At 44.7% G+C, this 19,224-nt stretch overlaps 1 protein-coding gene across 1 annotated transcript; it reads left to right on the forward strand.

Moving 5' to 3' along the window:
- The first annotated feature begins 374 nt into the window (after window positions 1–374).
- Window positions 375–6,109, forward strand: LOC118083490 (C-X-C motif chemokine 13-like). Its single transcript, XM_060279131.1, has 4 exons — window positions 375–610; window positions 1,602–1,725; window positions 4,430–4,512; window positions 5,076–6,109. The coding sequence occupies exons 1-4, from the start codon at window positions 547–549 to the stop codon at window positions 5,123–5,125; spliced, it is 321 nt and encodes a 106-aa protein (XP_060135114.1). The 5' UTR covers window positions 375–546; the 3' UTR covers window positions 5,126–6,109.
- Window positions 6,110–19,224: the final 13,115 nt, after the last annotated feature.

Genomic DNA, 19,224 nt, shown 5'->3' on the forward strand with positions numbered 1-19,224 from the left:
ACTAGGGTTGCCTTAACATCTCTCAGCACCCTGAACAAACTACAGTTCCCAGGAATCCTGGCAGGGAAACTATGGCTGTTTAAAGGGCCAGAGTTGTGTTTCAAATGCGCAGAGGCTGCCTTTGTATCATGGAGTGCATAGAAAAAGAGACGATAGAAGAATAGCAGCAGCAGCAGCAGCAAAATAAAGTAAATTATTGAAACAGAAAGAAGACAGAAGCACCGGAAGATTGAAGGAGGAGGTGGCAAGACCTGTAATGGAAAGGTGGCTTAGAAAGGAGAAGTGAGAAAGGACATCGGCTTTTTGAAAGTTTTCTGTGCTTCAAATTGCCAATTCAGCAATGCAAATTCTGAAGATGGGAAATGGGCTATGAAGATGATGCAACTTTGTATATATGATTTCTAAAAATAGCCCCTTGGCTGATGATGTAAAGGCCGGCTCTATGGAATAAATAGAGCCCGTGTTGGCCACCAAAACTGCATCCCGGCAAGCGCTGAAGGCTGAGCTCTTCCTTTGCTGAGTGTGCAGCTGACAACCGAATCCAGAATGGGATCCCGCTTCCTGGCTGTGCTGTTCGCCCTGCTTCTTACCTGCCACATCAGCTACGCAGGTAAGTATCATTGTGGGGTTTTCTTCTCCCGCTTTCCCCCTCTGATTGGTCATTCATGATTACAATCTTAAGTTTATCCCTTTGATTCATTTAATGTTTTTTCTATACTGCCCAGGAACCAAGGTCCTCTGGCCAATTTACAGAATGGAGGTTAAAAACCGTCAAATTTACAAAGCAAACTGCTTTTGTCTTTTCGTTTCCCTGCCACCCTTATGTCCGTGGAGCTCGATTATTTGCCTCACAACAATCCTGCGAGGGAGGGCTGGGCCTGAGAGACAGTAGCTAGCTCAAGGCAACCCTTTCTTTTCGAGGTGGGCAGAATTCTGAACCTGCCAGAAATGTATTTACTTCTACATTTCGATGCCATCTTTGCTCCAAAGAGTTCGAGGTGGGACATGGCTCCCCCCCATCTGCTTGCTTGGGCAGAAACTGAAGACCACACCTATGGAGTGAGGTGAAGCTGCAAACATTGACTGTACTATTGTGCCTCCTCTAGACGCAGGCATGTCCAACAGGTAGATTGTGATCTACCGGTAGATGACTGGACGTCTGTGGTAGATCACTGGCTCCCCCCAAAAAAGCTAAACAAATTTGGCTCCCCTTAAAAAAGCTCAACATTTTTGCCCTGCACTCCCCAAAAACAGGGCTTTCCTCTTCCCTAAAAACAACTTTGACCCGAACCCCTAAAAAACGGGCCTTCCTCCTTCCTAAAAAAAGCTCAACAACCTTGACCTGAACCCCCAAAAGGGGGTAGATCACTGCCAGTTTTTAACTCTGTGAGTAAATCGGAGTCTCTTGGGAGTTGGCCAACCCTAGACTAGAGCATTTTGCCCTTCCCAAGAAATCAGTGAGAAACTGTAAGATTAGTGCTAAACAATGTAGAGATGCTGTTCTCAGTAGGCAGCTCTGCAAAGTCCCAGGTGCTTTGAAATGCCTTTATCTCTGCCTAGAGACCTCTCAAATTCTCAATCGCTGTATCTTCGGCCCGCAGGTATCTTTGATCCGCTGATAGGCTGCAGATGTGCAAAAGTAAGATCTACCTTCATCCCTTCTTCAAAATACGCAAGTGTCAGTATTTTTCCACCTGGAAGCGCCTGCAACAAGATGGAAGTAATGTAAGTAACCTCAGTCATGCAAAGATCCAAAATAACTTGCCATACGTCCAGAATTTCCCCGACCTCTCCGGAATACTGCAGTTGGAAGCAGTGGCCGAGCAGAAATCGCTAGAAAAAAATGTCTGGGAAAATCTGGAGGCACGGCAACCCACGTTTTCTTAAAAATACCTCAGACAACAAGAAAAGCTCAACAATTTTGGGCAAAACAGCTCAACAACTTTGCCAGAAAAAAGTTTGACAACTTTTCTGCCCGGATTTTCACTGTTATGGCAATCGTAACATAACTAATGACTCCCCCCCCCCCAAATCTTTCAACTGATTTCTGTCTTCCGGTGTGGAAACAAGCCCTGTGTAAACGTTCTGTATATAAAAAGAACATGCTAAAGTTACTTGTGGTTAAGCCCAATGGGTTAAGTTCACTGTCACTTAAAAGTGCAATTCTACGCATGTTTACCTGGAAGTAAGCCTCACTCTCTTCAGTGGGCCTTATTCCCTCATTAGCAGATTTCCTCTATTTCCTCATTGCAGACTGGTATTTCCTGTGCTGTGACAGCTCAGTCAGTAGAGCATCAGACTATCAATCTCAGGGCTATGGGTTTGAGCCCCATATTGGGCAAAAGATTCCTGCTTTGCAGGGGATTGGATTAAATGACCCTTGTGGTCCCTTCACTGGAGAGCCAGTGTGGTGTAGTGGTTAAGAGCGGTAGACTCGTAATCTGGGGAACCGGGTTCGTGTCTCCACTCCTCCACAGGCAGCTGCTTGGGCTAGTCACACTTCTCTGAAGTCTCTCAGCCCCACTCACCTCACAGAGTGTTTGTTGTGGGGGAGGAAGGGAAAGGAGAATGTTAGCCGCTTTGATGACTCCTTCAGGTAGTGATAAAGCGGGATATCAAATCCAAACTACTCTTCTTCTTCTTCTTCTTCTTCTTCTTCTTCTTCTTCTTCTTCTTCTTCTTCTTCTTCTTCTTCTTCTTCTTCTTCTCTTCTATGAATCAAATCCTGACAGATATGCAGCAGTCCCCTGTTGCATATTTCCATTATTTTGTTTGGCCGTTATCCTTGCCATCTCTTGTGTATTTTTTTGTGTTCCCACGCTCCTGCTTCTCAGGACGTGCTGGGAAGTGTGGTGCTATCTGCATTACTTGCCATTAAATAACACCCTGACATGTGCTGTATTGTGCCTATGGTGGGAAACCTCTGGCCTATGTGGTCCTAACTGACCTCCCCATTTGGCCCATGGGGTCATTTTGGTTACAAGAGATGTTCACGCATTATGCAACACAGATGTAAAGGTGCATTGCGTGAATGACATTCCTGCATCGCAGGGGGTTGGAATGGATGACCCTCGGGGTCCCTTCCAACTTGACAGTTCTTTTTTTTGCTGTATAATATTTTATTAATTTTTTTACATTACAATGATCATATCCATCTCCTTATTTTATCACTTTGGCTTTTTCAAGCCTTGATTTCCATCAAACCCTTCATATGATTTTCTAACATTTATCTCTAATATCTATATTTCTCTTATCAATCATTGATTTAGGTTATTACAAAAAAAATCTCTAAAATCCAAATTACAGCGACTTTCCTATTTTGCAATTTACGGAGCTTCTTGCAATCCCACCAATGTATTTATTTGATTAATATTCTTGCTGCTGTTACTGCATATTGGAAAAGTTTTAAGTCTTGTTTTTTAATTCCAGTATCTGTAATTCCTAGTAAAAAGGCTTATGGGTTTTTTTTTAAGCAAATGTATACTTCAACATTTTCTTAAGTTCATTATATATCATATCCCAAAAGCCTTTCACTTTCTTACATCCAGCTTGACAGTTCTATGATTCTATGATGGCGCAGATGCTGGATTTCAAAGTCAAAATAGCAACTAGATGCCTGAAAAAAATGTAGAGTTGTTGTTGTTGTTTAGTCATGTCCGACTCTTCGTGACCCCCATGGACCATAACACTCCAGGCACTCCTGTCTTGCACTGCCTCCTGCAGTTTGGTCAAACTCATGTTCGTAGCTTCGAGAACACTGTCCAACCATCTCGTCCTCTGTCGTCCCCTTCTCCTAGTGCCCTCAATCTTTCCCAACATCAGGGTATTTTCCAAGGATTCTTCTCTTCTCATGAGGTGGCCAAAGTATTGGAGCCTCAGCTTCAGGATCTGTCCTTCCAGTGAGCACTCGGGGCTGATTTCCTTCAGAATGGATAAGTTTGATCTTCTTGCAGTCCATGGGACTCTCAAGAGTCTCCTCCAGCACCATAATTCAAAAGCATCAATTCTTCGGCGATCAGCCTTCTTTATGGTCCAGCTCTCACTTCCATACATCACTACTGGGAAAACCATAGCTTTAACTATACGGACCTTTGTAGGCAAGGTGATGTCTCTGCTTTTTAGGTGCCTGAAAAAATGTAGAGTACCGGTAGCAATTGCAGGTACTGCTGTTACTTGCATTGCTATTCCTGGGTGCAGGCTGCAAGTTGTCCTTCCTTGTTATCATAGAAGGGACCACAAAACTGAATAGACAAATAGGTGGGTGACTTACTCAACGCTCAGCTCATAGCTGAGCAGGGGGCTGAAGATTGGTCTCTGTGCCCATCAAGCAGTCTCCTCTCAAAGGTTTCTTAATGAGGCTTCCAGTTCAGCTTGCCTGCTTTGCACAAACTGCTAATTCCAAATTCTTTCCACTTTGCTTGTTTTACAGAATCACACTCAAGCGGAGAGGAACCAGAGTTTGTGTCAGCCCTGAAGCAAAATGGGTGCAGAATTTAGTGCGAATTATTAAAAGTACGTAAGTTCTGTTATAAGAATTTTAAGGTCTTAGGTATATAATAAATGTTCATGAATGTACAAGGCAAACACGTACATAAATATATAGACCAATGACTGAAAACAGTACAGGAAGACAGTCCAACAGACATTCCCCTCCCTGGCTGCCTTTGAGCCTGCGAACTGGTTGGTCTAGCCTGCCCAGCATTCTCTAACAGCCTGGAAGCAACATTCAAGGTCCCAGGAAGCGATCGTTCTCTGCTCTCCCATTTGGAGATGCCCCTACCCCCCTCTAGTGCTGCATTTCGGATAGCATGCCCTTTTGGCCCTAGAATGGAATTTCCCCATCTTTTAAATAAGCAGCCTGCAGAATCTGCAGGCCGCCAAGCTGACCACAGTATTACTGGATTCTTGCCCACAGGCCTGCCGCGAAAATAAAAAAATAGGAAGTTTACTGATCCCCAGCCTTTCCGTTCACCTTGGTCGGGGGTCTGCAGGGCTGTGTCAACACAGAAAATGCGCTTTTCTGATTTTAACCATACTGTATTCCATTTCTTTTTTTATTTACAATTTCATCGCAGGAACTCAAAAGTCTGCTGCTGCTGCTGCTGCTGCTGCTGCGGAAAACTGATGTCTGTGAGGGCCTTGGAAGGCAAAGGACGAATGGTGCCCTGGCCGGTTCCAAATGTGAAACTCGACACTTTTCCTCTCTGCTTTTCAAATCCTGTCTGCTCAAAACAATGGGGGTGCGGGGGGTGGGGGGTGAAGAGAGACCCCCCAATCCTGCCTGAGTCAAAAATTAGACTGGGCTTGTATTTCTGAAAATCTGCCTCTCTCTCCCCAGCTCTACAATTCTATGATTCTAACTCCACCGCAAAACTATAGCTTTAGATGAGACTTAGGAAGACTTCCGCAGATGCTCAGGATATTTTAACACGCCATTAGGATGAACTGTGCATTAGGATGCGAGATTTTCAGAAATGCAAAATTGCTATAAACTACATGGGTGGTTGGGGGGGGGAGGTTCGCCTGAAGTTGAGAAGTGGCAACTGTTGTCCCACCGCTTGGCTGGAAGAAAATCTGATTGGGTTGGGGGTCAAGCAGAAAAGTAGGGGTGGAGGGTGGGTTCAATGTCCCAATCCTGCTTGCTTTTTCCACATGTGCCATTGTAGCCCTGTGTCTCTCCTCCACCCCCTCCATTTCTCTCTGTCATTCTGTGTTTTGAAACGCCGGTCTCTCCCTTCCCAGAAATGCGGTTCCCAAAATTCTCAGGTTTGGCTTTTCCTGGTCCATCCTGTTTTCAGAAGCCTGACCACTTGCTTTCTAGCAGAATCAAAATATGTTTAAAATACTGCTGGAGCAGGTGTTGTGATATGATTAGAACCACAGAAGAATAATGTGGCAATTAACTTGTTAGCATAAATGAAGGCAATTAAAAAAAAAACATGCTATTATATCTTCTACCGTAGCAGACTGTTGCTGTTTCCTGTACAGTAATCTGTTTTTATAAATTTGCAATCCCGCTAGAATGTGATGATATTTAAAGTGATTGGGTTTTTTTTTTACTGTATGTTTAAGTACAGAAAAGTCAAACAATAAAATTTATCTTGCTAAGTGATGTGTGTCCTTTTAATCGGATTTTAGAGAGTACTGGGTTTTAGCATTTACACACAAGCAGCTACAGAAGCACACAAAAGTGAAAGTCTTATATTTCACTAGCAGGGCAGTTCCATGAAAATGTCAACTTACAACCTACAGTTTTCTCTCTCTTCATTTTCATATATAACTCTATATTATACTAAAGATAATTTTGCATTAAGTTTCATGGCCTGGCAATAGTTTTTCAAACAGACATTTTACTTGTGAGTAAAACAACCCAAAACATGGCATGCAGTATGACTAAGAATTTATCTGTTCCCCACCCCCTAAAGTTGTGTTAAAGATCCTTCGTATTATAGGTTAATGATCCTTTGTATTATTGATATATTTGCCTTCTTGTCTGCTGAAAGGACAATAAATTTTATGTTAGGAACAAAATCAGATGCACTTAGGGCAGGGGTGTCAAACTCAAATTCATCGGGGGCCGCATCAGCAGTTTGGTCACCCTCAAAGGGCCGGTAGTATCTGTAGGACTATGTGTCCACTCTTTATTATCATAAATTATTGTCACTGCATTCAATTATTACTGTTTTTTGTAATAATGTAAGTAATAACTAGCTCTGAAAGCAGAAACATAGTCAGAATAATGGCAAGTAGATATTCAAATGTACAATTATTGTACAATTTATTGAAAAATGATTTTTGGTAACTGCACTGGGTGGTGGAGGCTCGCTAGGGTTTCATGCAGGAGCTTTGCAGAGCTACTGGTACCTGGAGATGCTGGTTTCCAGGCGCCGAGCCGTGGCAGGAGGAGGAGGATTCAAAGTGCTACAGAGTACTGCTGCGTCGCTTAGGCTCGGGACTCTCTGTGCGGCGCTGCTGGGCGCTGACCTGGCAAGCTGCCTCCTCCTGCTGTGGCTCGGGGTGCTCCATGCAGCGCTGCTCCAGCCGCCTTTCTACCCCCCCCCCCCAGGCCCCAGCTGTTTGTCGGCGCTTTGTCGGCGTGGCGCTTCAGCAGCAAGGTCCCACTGCTGGGTCCCGCTGGCTGGGGCGCTCGGCGGGCCACATGACGAGGTCTGGCGGGCCGGATTTGGCCCCCGGGCCTTGTGTTTGACACCCATGACTTAGGGCAATAAAATTTGGCTGGTTGAGCCTGTTGCATTAGTCACAAAAACACATACTCCTCCCACTCTCAGACAAAAATGAGTTGTACAGTATTTGACAATGGGGTTGTATTTTAGCAAGGTGTTGACAGGAGCGGTGCTAGGGCTTTTTGCGCCCTAGGCAAAAACACCTTCTGGTGTCCCCCCCCCCGAGCGCATGCGTCATGACGCACGCACAATACCGCTGATGCCCCTGCATCCCCCTCCGTTGGTGGGAGGAGCGCGGGCCAAGGGGGGAGCTCGGTGCCCTCCCACCTGTGGAGGGGACGCTTTGAGCTCTTCAGCAGCGGCGGCTGCAGCGAGTGAGCGGCGGCGGCGGCAGCAGCGCCCATAGCTGAAGGCTTCAGCTGCGGGCGCTGCCGCCGCTTGCTCGCTGCAGCCGCTGGGGAGCTCACAGCGTCCCCTCCGTGGGCGAGAGGGCGCTGAGCTCTCCTTTTGGCTTGCACTCCTCCCGCCTGTGGAGGGGACGCTTTGAGCTCCTCAGTGGCGGCGGCTGCTGCAGCGAGTGAGCGGTGACGGCAGCAAGCACCCATAGCTGAAGGCTTTGGCTGCGGGCGCTTGCCGCCACTACCGCCGCCGCTCGAGCGCGGCGGCCACCGCCGCTGGGGAGCTCTCGGCGTCCCCTCCATAGGCAGGAGGGCGCTGAGCTCTCCTTTTGGCTCGCGCTCCTCCCGCCTGTGGAGGGGACGCTGGGAGATCCTCGGCGGCAGCGGCGGCGAGTGAGCGGCAGCGGCAGCGCCCGTAGCTGAGGAGCTCCCGGCGTCCCCTCCATGGGCGGGAGGAGCGCGAGCGCGCGCCTTGGGAGGGCGGCGGTGGCGCGGGGGGGTTGTGGGGCAGGCTCGCCAGTGCCCCCTCCATTTTCGCACCCTAGGCAATGGCTTAGTCCACCTAAATGGACGCACCGGCCCTGGGTGTTGAGCAGTGCTACTTTTCTAGAAAAAAAGGTGCTGGAACTCACCATGAACACCTCCCTAGATCTCTTAAAATGGCAATGGCACCCACCAGAGAGGGGCTGGGACTGAGTTCCGGCGAGTTTTGGCTGAAATCGAGGACCATGCATGGTGGAAGCAGCGATTTCCTAAGCAAGACCCCCTGGGAGCAACGAAACACCTTCTCCAAATCCTATCAGTTCAGTTTGGTTTGAAGAAGTTGTGCTGATATAGACAAATCATTGCAGGGATCAGTCCACACATATGGGAGCTGTGATGTGTTCCTGCGCAAAAACAAAACTATACCATGATAAATCCCTGAAACGAGATATTGATAAAGTGAATGATATTAAAACTAAACTAATAATTGTTCAAAATAACCCCCAAAATTAGCTTAAATCTCCCAAAAGAAACCTTGATATAGAAAAAAAAATAAATTTCTCAAAGAAACCTCTAAATAAAGTAAACCTTGACGAGGTGCCGGCTGAGTGACTCGTTTCACTGGAATATCTCTATCTGTTTCCTCAGAAGGAAAATATTTAGGGGCTGAGGTTTTCTTATCAAAAACTAGACAGGAACTGTAGACTCTGAAAAGAACTGAAAGCTACACCGCAGTCTGGGGTAAAATTCCCCAAAATAGGACTCTAGTTTCGTTTAAACCAAAGGTTAGCTAACCCTATGAGACAGTTCAAATAATGAATATCATAGCTATTTGAAAAAGATTAGGTAGAGGGCTGTAAAAGCTCTCCTAGTTGTGATGTTATAATGCCATTGCTAAGACTGCTGAATGGTGTTTCTGATTGCTGGCTTATATACTGAGTAGTGCACCATTTCTTAAAGGGCTAGACACGACTAATTGTCTTAGGGCGTGTCAAAAGGCCAGGGCCGCCCCTACAGCCAGGCTGGGTGGCGCAGGGCGCCAGGGCGTCTGCCCGCCCGCCCGCTGCATTGTGCGCTGTGCCCGCCCACCCGCTGCGCTGTGCGCTGCGCCTGCCCGCCCGCGCAGCTCTGCCCGCGCAGCTCTCCCCGCCCGCCATGCTGGGAAACAGGGCAGGGCAGGGGAGCCGGAGGGGTCCGTCGCACCACGGCGCCAGGGCGCCAAATATACTTAAGACGGCCCTGCAAAAGACACTTTCAGTAGTAAAGTACAACAAACTTACATGGTACTTGTTCTAAAATACTCTTAACATAGAAAGCTTGCAGATGTTATCCAGGTGAGTAGCCTCCAGCCCTCCATGCTATCTGGGGCTGATGGAAGTTGGAAATCCATTATCATAGGAAGGTGCCACATCTCAAGATCCTACATTTGCTCCCTGTACATTTCCGAGCACAATTCAGAGTGTTGGTGCTGACCTTTAAATCCCTAAATGGCCTCGGTCCTGTATACCTGAAGGAGCCTCTCCACCTCCATTGTTCAGCCCAGACATTGAGGTCCAGCGTCAAGGGTCTTCTGGCGGTTCCCTCCCTGAGAGACGTGAGGTTACAGGAAACCAGGCAGAGGGCCTTCTCGGTGGTGGCACCCGCCCTGTGAAACACCCTCCCATCAGATGTCAAGGAAATAAACAACAATCTGACTTTTAGAAAACATCTGAAGGCAGCCCTGTTTAGGGAAGTTTTAATGTTAGATGTTTTATTCTGTTTTTAATCTGTTGGGAGCCACCCAGAATGGCTGGAGAAACCCAGCCAGATGGGTGGGGTATAAATTTATTATTATTATTATTATTATTATTATTATTATTATTATTATTATTATTATTCCCCACTGGTTAGGGGGTCAGGGTCTCTATGGAAGCTTGAGTCCTTTCGAGTTTTAAAAGACTCAACGTCTCGCTGAAAAAAACAGCACACATCTTTATCACATGATACATTTTCAGGAGGATATGTAGGGAAGCAGAAATGTTCAAGTTGCGCTCCTTGTGTTGCTTTCAACCTTGTTCTCTATTTGTTGGAGGCGTCTGAGAACATTGAACTTTCCTCCATAAACACAAGGCCACACTGCGCTCTGGTGGGTAGAGAGATCTCTGCAAGTCCCATTGCAATGAGTTATTTTCGGTGACGTTTGCCAAACGTTGTGCAAATCAGCCTCGCAAGAGGGTTAAGGAAAACAGCCCTCCTCTGAGCTAATTTGTAGACCTCTTGGGCTATCTGTAGACCTTGAATTCTGTGACTCAAGGGCCAGCCCATGCCCAGGGTTTTCTTGCCCATTTGGCTTCATCCTGACATGCAATAGTGATGCTTGCAAGCAATACCATTCCTACTCACAACAGACCCTTCGAAGCTGTTTATAACGGCGAGCTTAGATTTATTAATTTCAGTGAGTAGGACTAGCCTTGGCTCCCTTGATATCCCTTTTACACCGGAACTCTGAGCCAAAGGGATCTTACCTAAGATAGGCAAAGTTTCTTGCTAGTTTCTTTCTTTAGCGATGCCCTACTTCCACATTTACATGCACATAAGCGGTCAGGTGGCGCTGTGGTCTAAACCACTGAGCCTAGGGCTTGCTAATTGGAAGGTTGACGGTTTGAATCCCTGTGGCAGGGTGAGCTCCAGTTCGAAAGCATGTCAAAGTACAAGTAGATAAATAGGTACTGCTCCGGTGGGAAGGTAAACGGCGTTTCCGTGCACTGCTCTGATTCGCCACATGATCCGGAAGCTGTCTGCGGACAAATGTCGGCTCCTTAGCCTATAGAGCGAGATGGGTGCGCAACCCCAGAGTCATCCGCTACTGGACCTAACAGTCAGGGGTACCTTTACCTTTACCTTTAAACTGTCTCCTTTAAACGAGGAGTTGGAGATTGGCTTACAAGAGGGGATCAGTGAAGAGGGGGAGCTTATAACAGCCAGGATATAAGAGACACTAGAAGTAGTAGGCTATTCTCCAACATAGGAGCTGGCTCCTGGGGGCCGTGAGGACTTTGGCCCCCACAATAAAATATTTGCAGAGGCTGGGCCCCACAAAGTTGTTTGGCACCCCCTTTCAAATGGTCTGTGTGCACTGCATCATATGATCTATTATACGGGGCTGGGCTTACCTGGGCCCCCACAATATTTTATTCAAGTTGGCACCCCCTGTCCTCCAAGATTCCTCAGATGAATATAGGAACATTTCTCCCTCCGCTTCAAGTGACCCTCCTCAACACCCCCCCCCCACATTTCTGCTTCCCCTTAATCCCAAAATTATTTTATTCTTTGGTAGATTTACAAAAAGGAAAACACACACCGATAAATAAATTTCTCCAAGCGTCCCTATTTTCCAGGGACAGTCCCGGATTTACAGAAGCCGTCCCGGTTTCTGATTTGATCCCGGAATGTCCTGCTTTTCTGCTTAGGATGTCCCTATTTTCACTGGATAAATGTTGACGGGTATGGAGTTATGCGATCCTCAAGCCAAGGAAATAAGTAACTATACAACCTTTAGAAGGCAGCTCTGCATGGGGATGTTTTTAAATGTTTAATGACTGGTGTATAAATAATAAAATCATTATTATTGTTGAATAGGATGTCCCTATTTTCATTGGAGAAATGTTGAAGGGCATGATTTTTTTTAAAGGGGCAAGATTAGAAGCAGAGGCACAAACCATATTTTTTAAAATTAAATCAAGACTCCTTGCACTCTGCTCAGTTCCATCTTTCGTCCTGCCCAAGGGGCCCTGTCCTTTGTTTGTCCCTCAGAGCTGGCCGTCACACAGGGCTGGGCTTTGGCAATGGCAGCTTCTCCTCCTCCTCGCCCGCTTTCCAGCCGCCGCCCTGAGCTACCCAAGAGAGTAGGCGGGCAGCAGCAACAGACATGGAGAGGCAATAGGATGTTCCCTCGCACTCAGGGCAAGCACTGTCTCAATCTTTGCCTTGCGCTCAGTGGTGGCAACACTGCAGGGTGGGTGGGTGGGAACCGGGGCTGGATTTAGGTTTGATGAGGCCCTAAGCTACTGAAGGTAATGGGGCCCTTTATATGTCCTGCTGTCCTTTGTTAACAACAAATTGTCACTTTTTTGTGTCGAATATATGCTATGTGGTAATTTATGGACCTAACAGGTATCTAAAACCATTTGCACATAACAAAATGTGCATTTTATCCAAGTAATTGTTGAACTGAAATACAATTGTTGTTGTTGTTTAGTCATTTAGTCGTGTCCGACTCTTCATGACCCCATGGACCAGAGCACGCCAGGCACTCCTGTCTTCCACTGCCTCCCGCAGTTTGGTCAAACTCATGTTCGTAGCTTCGAGAACACTATCCAACCATCTTGTCCTCTGTCGTCCCCTTCTCCTTGTGCCCTCCATCTTTCCCAGCATCAGGGTCTTTTCCAAGGATTCTTCTCTTCTCATGAGGTGGCCAAAGTATTGGAGCCTCAGCTTCACGATCTGTCCTTCCAGTGAGCACTCAGGGCTGATTTCCTTCAGAATTGATAGGTTTGATCTTCTTGCAGTCCATGGGACCCTCAAGAGTCTCCTCCAGCACCATAATTCAAAAGCATCAATTCTTCAGCGATCAGCCTTCTTTATGGTCCAGCTCTCACTTCCATACATCACTACTGGGAAAACCATAGCTTTAACTATACGGACCTTTGTAGGCAAGGTGATGTCTCTGCTTTTTAAGATGCTGTCTAGGTTTGTCATTGCTTTTCTCCCAAAAAGCAGGCGTCTTTTAATTTCGTGACTGCTGTCACCATCTGCAGTGATCAAGGAGCCCAAGAATGTCAAATCTCTCACTGCCCCCATTTCTTCCCCTTCTATTTGCCAGGAGGTGATGGACCAGTGGCCATGATTTTGGTTTTTTTGATGTTGAGCTTCAGACCATATTTTGCGCTCTCCTCTTTCACCCTCATTAAAAGGTTCTTTAATTCCTCCTCACTTTCTGCCATCAAGGTTGTGTCATCTGCATATCTGAGGTTGTTGATATTTCTTCCGGCAATCTTAGTTCCGGCTTGGGATTCATACAATTAAGAAGTATATTAATAGTAAAATTATTATTAAGTTCTAACTTAAAATGATATTTCATTTGTAACAAACTTAATAATGCAAACAACATTGGCATTCAGCAAGAACAAAAGTTCCTTTAGAAGCACAATTTACGAAGACTCATAATCTAGTCTCTAGAAACTTGCTATAAGATGAAATAATAATAGCAAACCAGTATACCTGAAGGAGCGTCTCCACCCCCATTGTTCTGCCCGGGCACTGAGGTCCAGTGCCGATGGCGTTCTGGCGGTTCCCTCGCTACGAGAAGCCAGGCTACAGGGAACCAGGCAGAGGGCCTTCTCGGTAGTGGCACCCACCCTGTGGAACGTCCTCCCACCAGATGTTAAAGAGAAAAACAACTACCAGACTTTTAGAAGACATCTGAAGGCAGACCTGTTTAAGCTCTTAATGTTTAACAGACTATTGTATTTTACTATTTTGTTGGAAGCTGCCCAGAGTGGCTGGGGAAACCCAGCCAGATGGGCGGGGTATAAATAGTTGTTTATTATTATTATTATTATTATTATTATTATTATTATTATTAGCATTATATTTCAGGGAGCAGGCGGGGCCCATTACATCATAGGAGACTAGACAACACAAAACAAAACACTGTTGCTATATGTAGGTTTTATTTTATTTGTTGTTTTATCTTACATTTTGGAAATGTACATACACTTTTTCCCTTTAATTTTTTTTGGGGCCCCCAAGAGAGTAGGGCCCTAAGCTATAGCTTGTTTAGCTTATATGTAAATCTGGCAATGATGGGAATAGGAACATTCTGGGATCAAATCAGAAGCTGGGACAGCTTTCGTAATTCCGGGACTGTCGCTGGAAAATCAGGACCTTGGCGAGACTGGCAAAAGGTGGGGAGGAAGTCCCACAGCACAAGTGGAAATCCTTGCCCTGCTGAAACTCTGATTATTGACTGCGAAATTTGTTTCTTCAGTTTGCATGGGTTTTGCATCATTCGCTGTTTGATTTCCACTAGTCACAGGTGAAAGGTTATTCCACTGCACAGTTTTTCGGGCCCTGAGACCTTGGCTGGCCCTGTTGCAAAAGGTGAAGACAGAATCACGACTTCCTCTGTGGCTCTGCTTAGGTCTTGGCAAGGAACCACCAGTTTTCGTCCTTCCCTGTTTCCTTTCTATTGCAGAACTCAAAAGGAAGAAATGTTTCTGCTAAGAACAAAAATAACCTGAGTTGCGTTTCTTTCTTGTCCTCCTGCGTCTCAGAGAATAGAAAATTAAAAGACATGTTCAGTATTTCTCCCACACATTTGGCTACTCAGTCAATGGCCACTACTAGACGTGATTGCTTTATAATTTTGAATACAGTGGTGCCTCACTAGACGAATTTAATTCGTTCCACGGGTCTTTTCTTATAACGAAAAATTCGTCTAGCGAATCCCATAGGAATGCATTGAATTTTTTTTGATTTTTTTTTGCCCATAGGAACGCATTAATTGAATTTCAATGCATTCCTATGGGAAACCGCGATTCGCTAGACGAATTTTTCGTAAAACGGATTCGTCTAGCGAGGCAACCTCCACTAGAAAAAACCTTTCGTTAAGCAGAAATTTCGTTAAGCAGGGCATTCGTTAAGCGAGGCACCACTGTATTAAAGGCAATATGCCTCTGAACTGTGGGAAGTGCCATTGTTCCTGTGCCCTTAAGGCACTGTGAATTTTTCAGCTTTCAAATTCCATAAATGAGAGGTGCTAGGAAGTTGTAACATGACTTGGGAATGCAAAAGGTATTTGGGTTAAATTTTAAATGATTGCCAAGTACTTGCAGTTATACAATAGAGCAATATTTAATAATAATAATAATAATAATAATAATAATAATAATAATAATAATGATGGTGTTATACCCCACCCCCCATCTGACTGGGTTGCCCCTGCCACTCTGGCCGGCTTCCAACACATAAAAACCACAATAAAATATCAAGCATTAATTGTAACAATCTGATCCAATATAAAAGTGACAATAACTTTAAAATAAACAGCTTATATAAAACAAAGCAATATTTAAAAAATCCATCAGATTCTAATACTAAACAGTAAAATTAAACACCAGCAAATAATAATTTAACAGTTCAGAAATAATAATTTAACAGTTCAACCACAATAACTACCAGTCTATGATCAATAAAAATAACTGCAAATCACAATTCATAAAATACTACAAAACATACAAAACCATGTAAAAGGATCATGGTTTGAGAAACAAAAACACACAACTTATAAAACATTTTATTTTTAAAAAATCTCTTTCCAGCTGCTGCTGTTCTCAAAGTTGTTGTTTAACATTACCTGATGTTTACAGGAGGTAAAATATAATTCTTTGGTTTTCTGAGAACAGTTTGTGCTTTCTAATCAAACGTAACCTTACCAAGCTAAATGTTGTCCCATCACAAAAATAGTCACAGATTCGAATTCCTCACACCCAAAAGCATGCTTTTAAGATCCCTCGCTGAAGAAGTTTGCAAAAATTAATTTCCACCCCTTAAAACGAGGTGCCCTTTTGCCTCCTGCTTGTGGCACCATCTTCATTCATCAGCAACCAGGCCTTTGGCTGTTAATGAATGTTCGCATGTTAAAGTGTGTGTCTGCGATGGAGAGTTTTTTAAATGCATTTCTTCCCTTTGGCTTTAATGAATATCCAGGTTTTGTTTTGCTTTTGCAAATTTGCTTTGAGTTGCCTGTGCCGAGAAAAAGCATGAATAAATTTAATCATCATCACTAGCCAGTTGAAAAGCATATTAATTAAAGCCGTTAAAAAACCCCAATTACAGCCATTAGATCAGGATGCTTCCGTTCAAGGAGGTAACAAATAAACCAACGAAAGGACTTATGACAGGGGTCAGCAAACTTTTTCAGCAGGGGACCGGTCCACTGTCCCTCAGACCTTGTGGGGAAAAAATATGAACAAATTCCTATGCCCCAGAAATAACACAGAGATGCATTTTAAATAAAAGGACACGTTCTACTCATGTAAAAACACCAGGCAGGCCCCACAAATAACCCAGAGATGCATTTTAAATAAAGGGACACATTCTATTCATGTAAAAACACTCTGATTCCCGGACCGTCCGTGGGCCGGATTTAGAAGGCGATTGGGCCAGATCCAGCCCCCGGGCCTTAGTTTGCCTACCAATGACTTATGGATACCATCCCCCCCCACCCTGGTAAGGGAAATTTCAGCAGAAGAGAAGTTTGCTGGATGTTACCATATGTGACGTGTGAAAAATTTGAATGGCTTTTCAGCTGGGGCTCAGAAGCAGAAGTGGCACAGATATTGAGGCAATTCCCTTGCTGCATTAACCCCAAGAGCAGGGGGTACCCCCAAGAACTCAACAAACTTAAGCAATTGTGTTCACTTCCTGACACAGTTCGAGATGTGATTCTGAACAATTCTGGTGGGCAGTTAGCCTCCTGATTGCAGCTACATTCAGAGATGCCTGCCATGCATTCTCGGTGGTGGCATCGCCCCCCCCCCCAAATAACAGGATTTCCTCTCAGGGGAAATCCAGCAGCAGGCCCCCTCTTTGTCTGCATTCTGGAAACTATACATATGTGGGTTTTAAAAATCTAGACTTTTGGTGAGCACTTTTACAAAGTTTTTAGCCTGCTGCTGGTTTAAACTGATATCTGCAATATATCATAGCTTGTGTGCAATTCTGCAACATTCAACACCAGGCCTTTAGTGCAGCAGAGGTTAAGGGGGACACTGACCCACCAACTACCATCTGTCCTTATCTGGTCCCACACCTACCTACCGGCCTTCTTGCAACTGGCCAGGGAGTGTGTGGTGGAGCTGCATGTCTGATTTATTCTAGCCTAGGTATTTTCATACTTTAATTTCAGCTGAGTAGGGAAGGAAGGAAGGAAGGAAGGAAGGAAGGAAGGAAGGAAGGAAGGAAGGAAGGAAGGAAAGAGAAGAAGAAGAAGAAGAAGAAGAAGAAGAAGAAGAAGAAGAAGAAGAAGAAGAGGAGGAGGAGGAGGAGGAGGAGGAGGAGGAGGAGGAGGAGGAGGAGGAGGAGTTTGGATTTGATATCCTGCTTTATCACTACCCTAAGGCGTCTCAAAGCGGCTAACAATCTCCTTTCCCTTCCTCCCCCACAACAAACACTCTGTGAGGTGAGTGAGGCTGAGAGACTTCAGACAAGTGTGACTGGTCCAAGGTCACCCACCGGGTGGATTTGATTTAAATCAAACTGATTTAAATCACGATTTAAATCACTAGTCAGTAAGGCTTGATTTAAATCATAGTTTTCTACAAAAAGACTAATTCTTGCTGGTATAACTTAAATATGCAAGTAGATGAAGATTTTTAGAATAACAACTTTTCATATTAGTTTTTTATCCCCAGTTTAATAGGTTAATCATTCATACTGTATTTGGACAACTTTTCTGTTGTACTTAGTAAGGAGAAAAATAATCATTACCTTAATAATAACAATTTAAATAGATTTATTCAACTGCAACAATAACATTACAGCATATGTTATTTGCTTAAACAAACATCCATGTTTGTTAACTAATTTGGCTAAACAAAAACAAAATATATATATTTTAAGAAACTTAGACTGTCAGCCCAGCCTACACATGAAAAACTTAAATACTGTCCACTCCAAACAATCAGAAAAATATTGTTTCTATTCTATTCACTGAACTTCTTGAAATTTAGCACTGAAGGGGTTGTTTCTGTATTCATAGTTTTGTAGAACAATAGGATTAAGGTCTTTTTCTCAACTCTGTTCATGTTATAACATTTTTGCTGTGAAGAAGAGGCATGTGATCTCTGTTGAGTCAAATTCAGTTTTGAGAACTGCAAAAGTAAACCAAGCATCTGTGATAATATCTTGTAGGCAGAGAAACTGCCCAATAATCTTACAAAAACCTCTGGAAGAGCATGGCATTGTGAATGGATTAATGGAATTTATTTACCCAAAAAATTAAACATATACAACCTTATTCTACATAATTAAAAAACTAATCTTTATTTCATGATGGAATAAACTTTGGATGGTAATATATTTTCCTCAAAAGGCATTTTACTTAAAAAAATCCAATTTAAATAAAAAAATCGATTTAAATCAAAAAAATCCGATTTTTTTTTTTTAAATCATGGATTTTTATCCACCCTGGTCACCCAGCAGTTGCATGTGGAGGAGCGGGGACACGAACCCGGTTCACCAGATTACAAGTCTACCGCTCTTAACCACTACACCACGCTGGCTAAGAACTGAAGAGTTCTTAACCAGGAACTCTGGAGAAGGCTGACTACTGAAAAGCAGGAAGACTCCTGATGTTTTGCTGGGGTTGTACATGCTTTGCTGGTCACACCGGTTGAAGTGTGGTGGCGTACCAACCGATAGCAGACCCATGTTGGACAGGTCGTGGGCCAACTGACTTATACAAGTCGTGATGTGTGTGGCAGTGAATCCAGACCCCACCCCTTTCCACACATCCTGACGCAGGAGAAAGAGGACTCGTCAGTGGTGGCTGGTGGGGCAGAAGGCAAAGAGGTCAACAGCAGGTGGTGCCCAAGCCAGCAGCTGGCAGAGCTGACTCATCTTCCCTGCTCAGTTCTACAAGGGCAAACCTAAGGAGGAGGGAGCTGGTGGGCAACACCACCCCCAGGATTGGTTGTAAGTAAAAAGGCAGGCAGGTGTGGGCAGGGAGAGTGGCTGCGGACAGGCTGAGATGGATGGGGCAGCCTCAGTGGGTCTCCACTGAGACACTTAGGTGTGACCAAGCAAAACATGTCTCCACCCCCCTTCTTGCATTGAGGTCCACCTCTGAGGGCCTTCTAGTAGTTCCCTCACTGCGAGAAGTGAGGTTACAGGGAACCAGGCAGAGGGCCTTCTCGGTAGGGGCACCCGCCCTGTGGAACTCCCCCATCAGTTGTCAAGGAAACAAATAGCTATCTGACTTTCAGAATACATCTGAAGGGAGCCCGGTTTAGGGAAGTTTTTAATGCTTGATGTTTTATCGTGTTTTTAATATTCTGGTGTGAGCAGCCCAGAGTGGCTGGGGAAACCCAGCCAGATGGGCGGGATATAAATTATTA

Source organism: Zootoca vivipara, chromosome 9 (assembly GCF_963506605.1).
Source record: "Zootoca vivipara chromosome 9, rZooViv1.1, whole genome shotgun sequence".
In the NCBI taxonomy this organism is placed as follows: domain Eukaryota; kingdom Metazoa; phylum Chordata; class Lepidosauria; order Squamata; family Lacertidae; genus Zootoca; species Zootoca vivipara.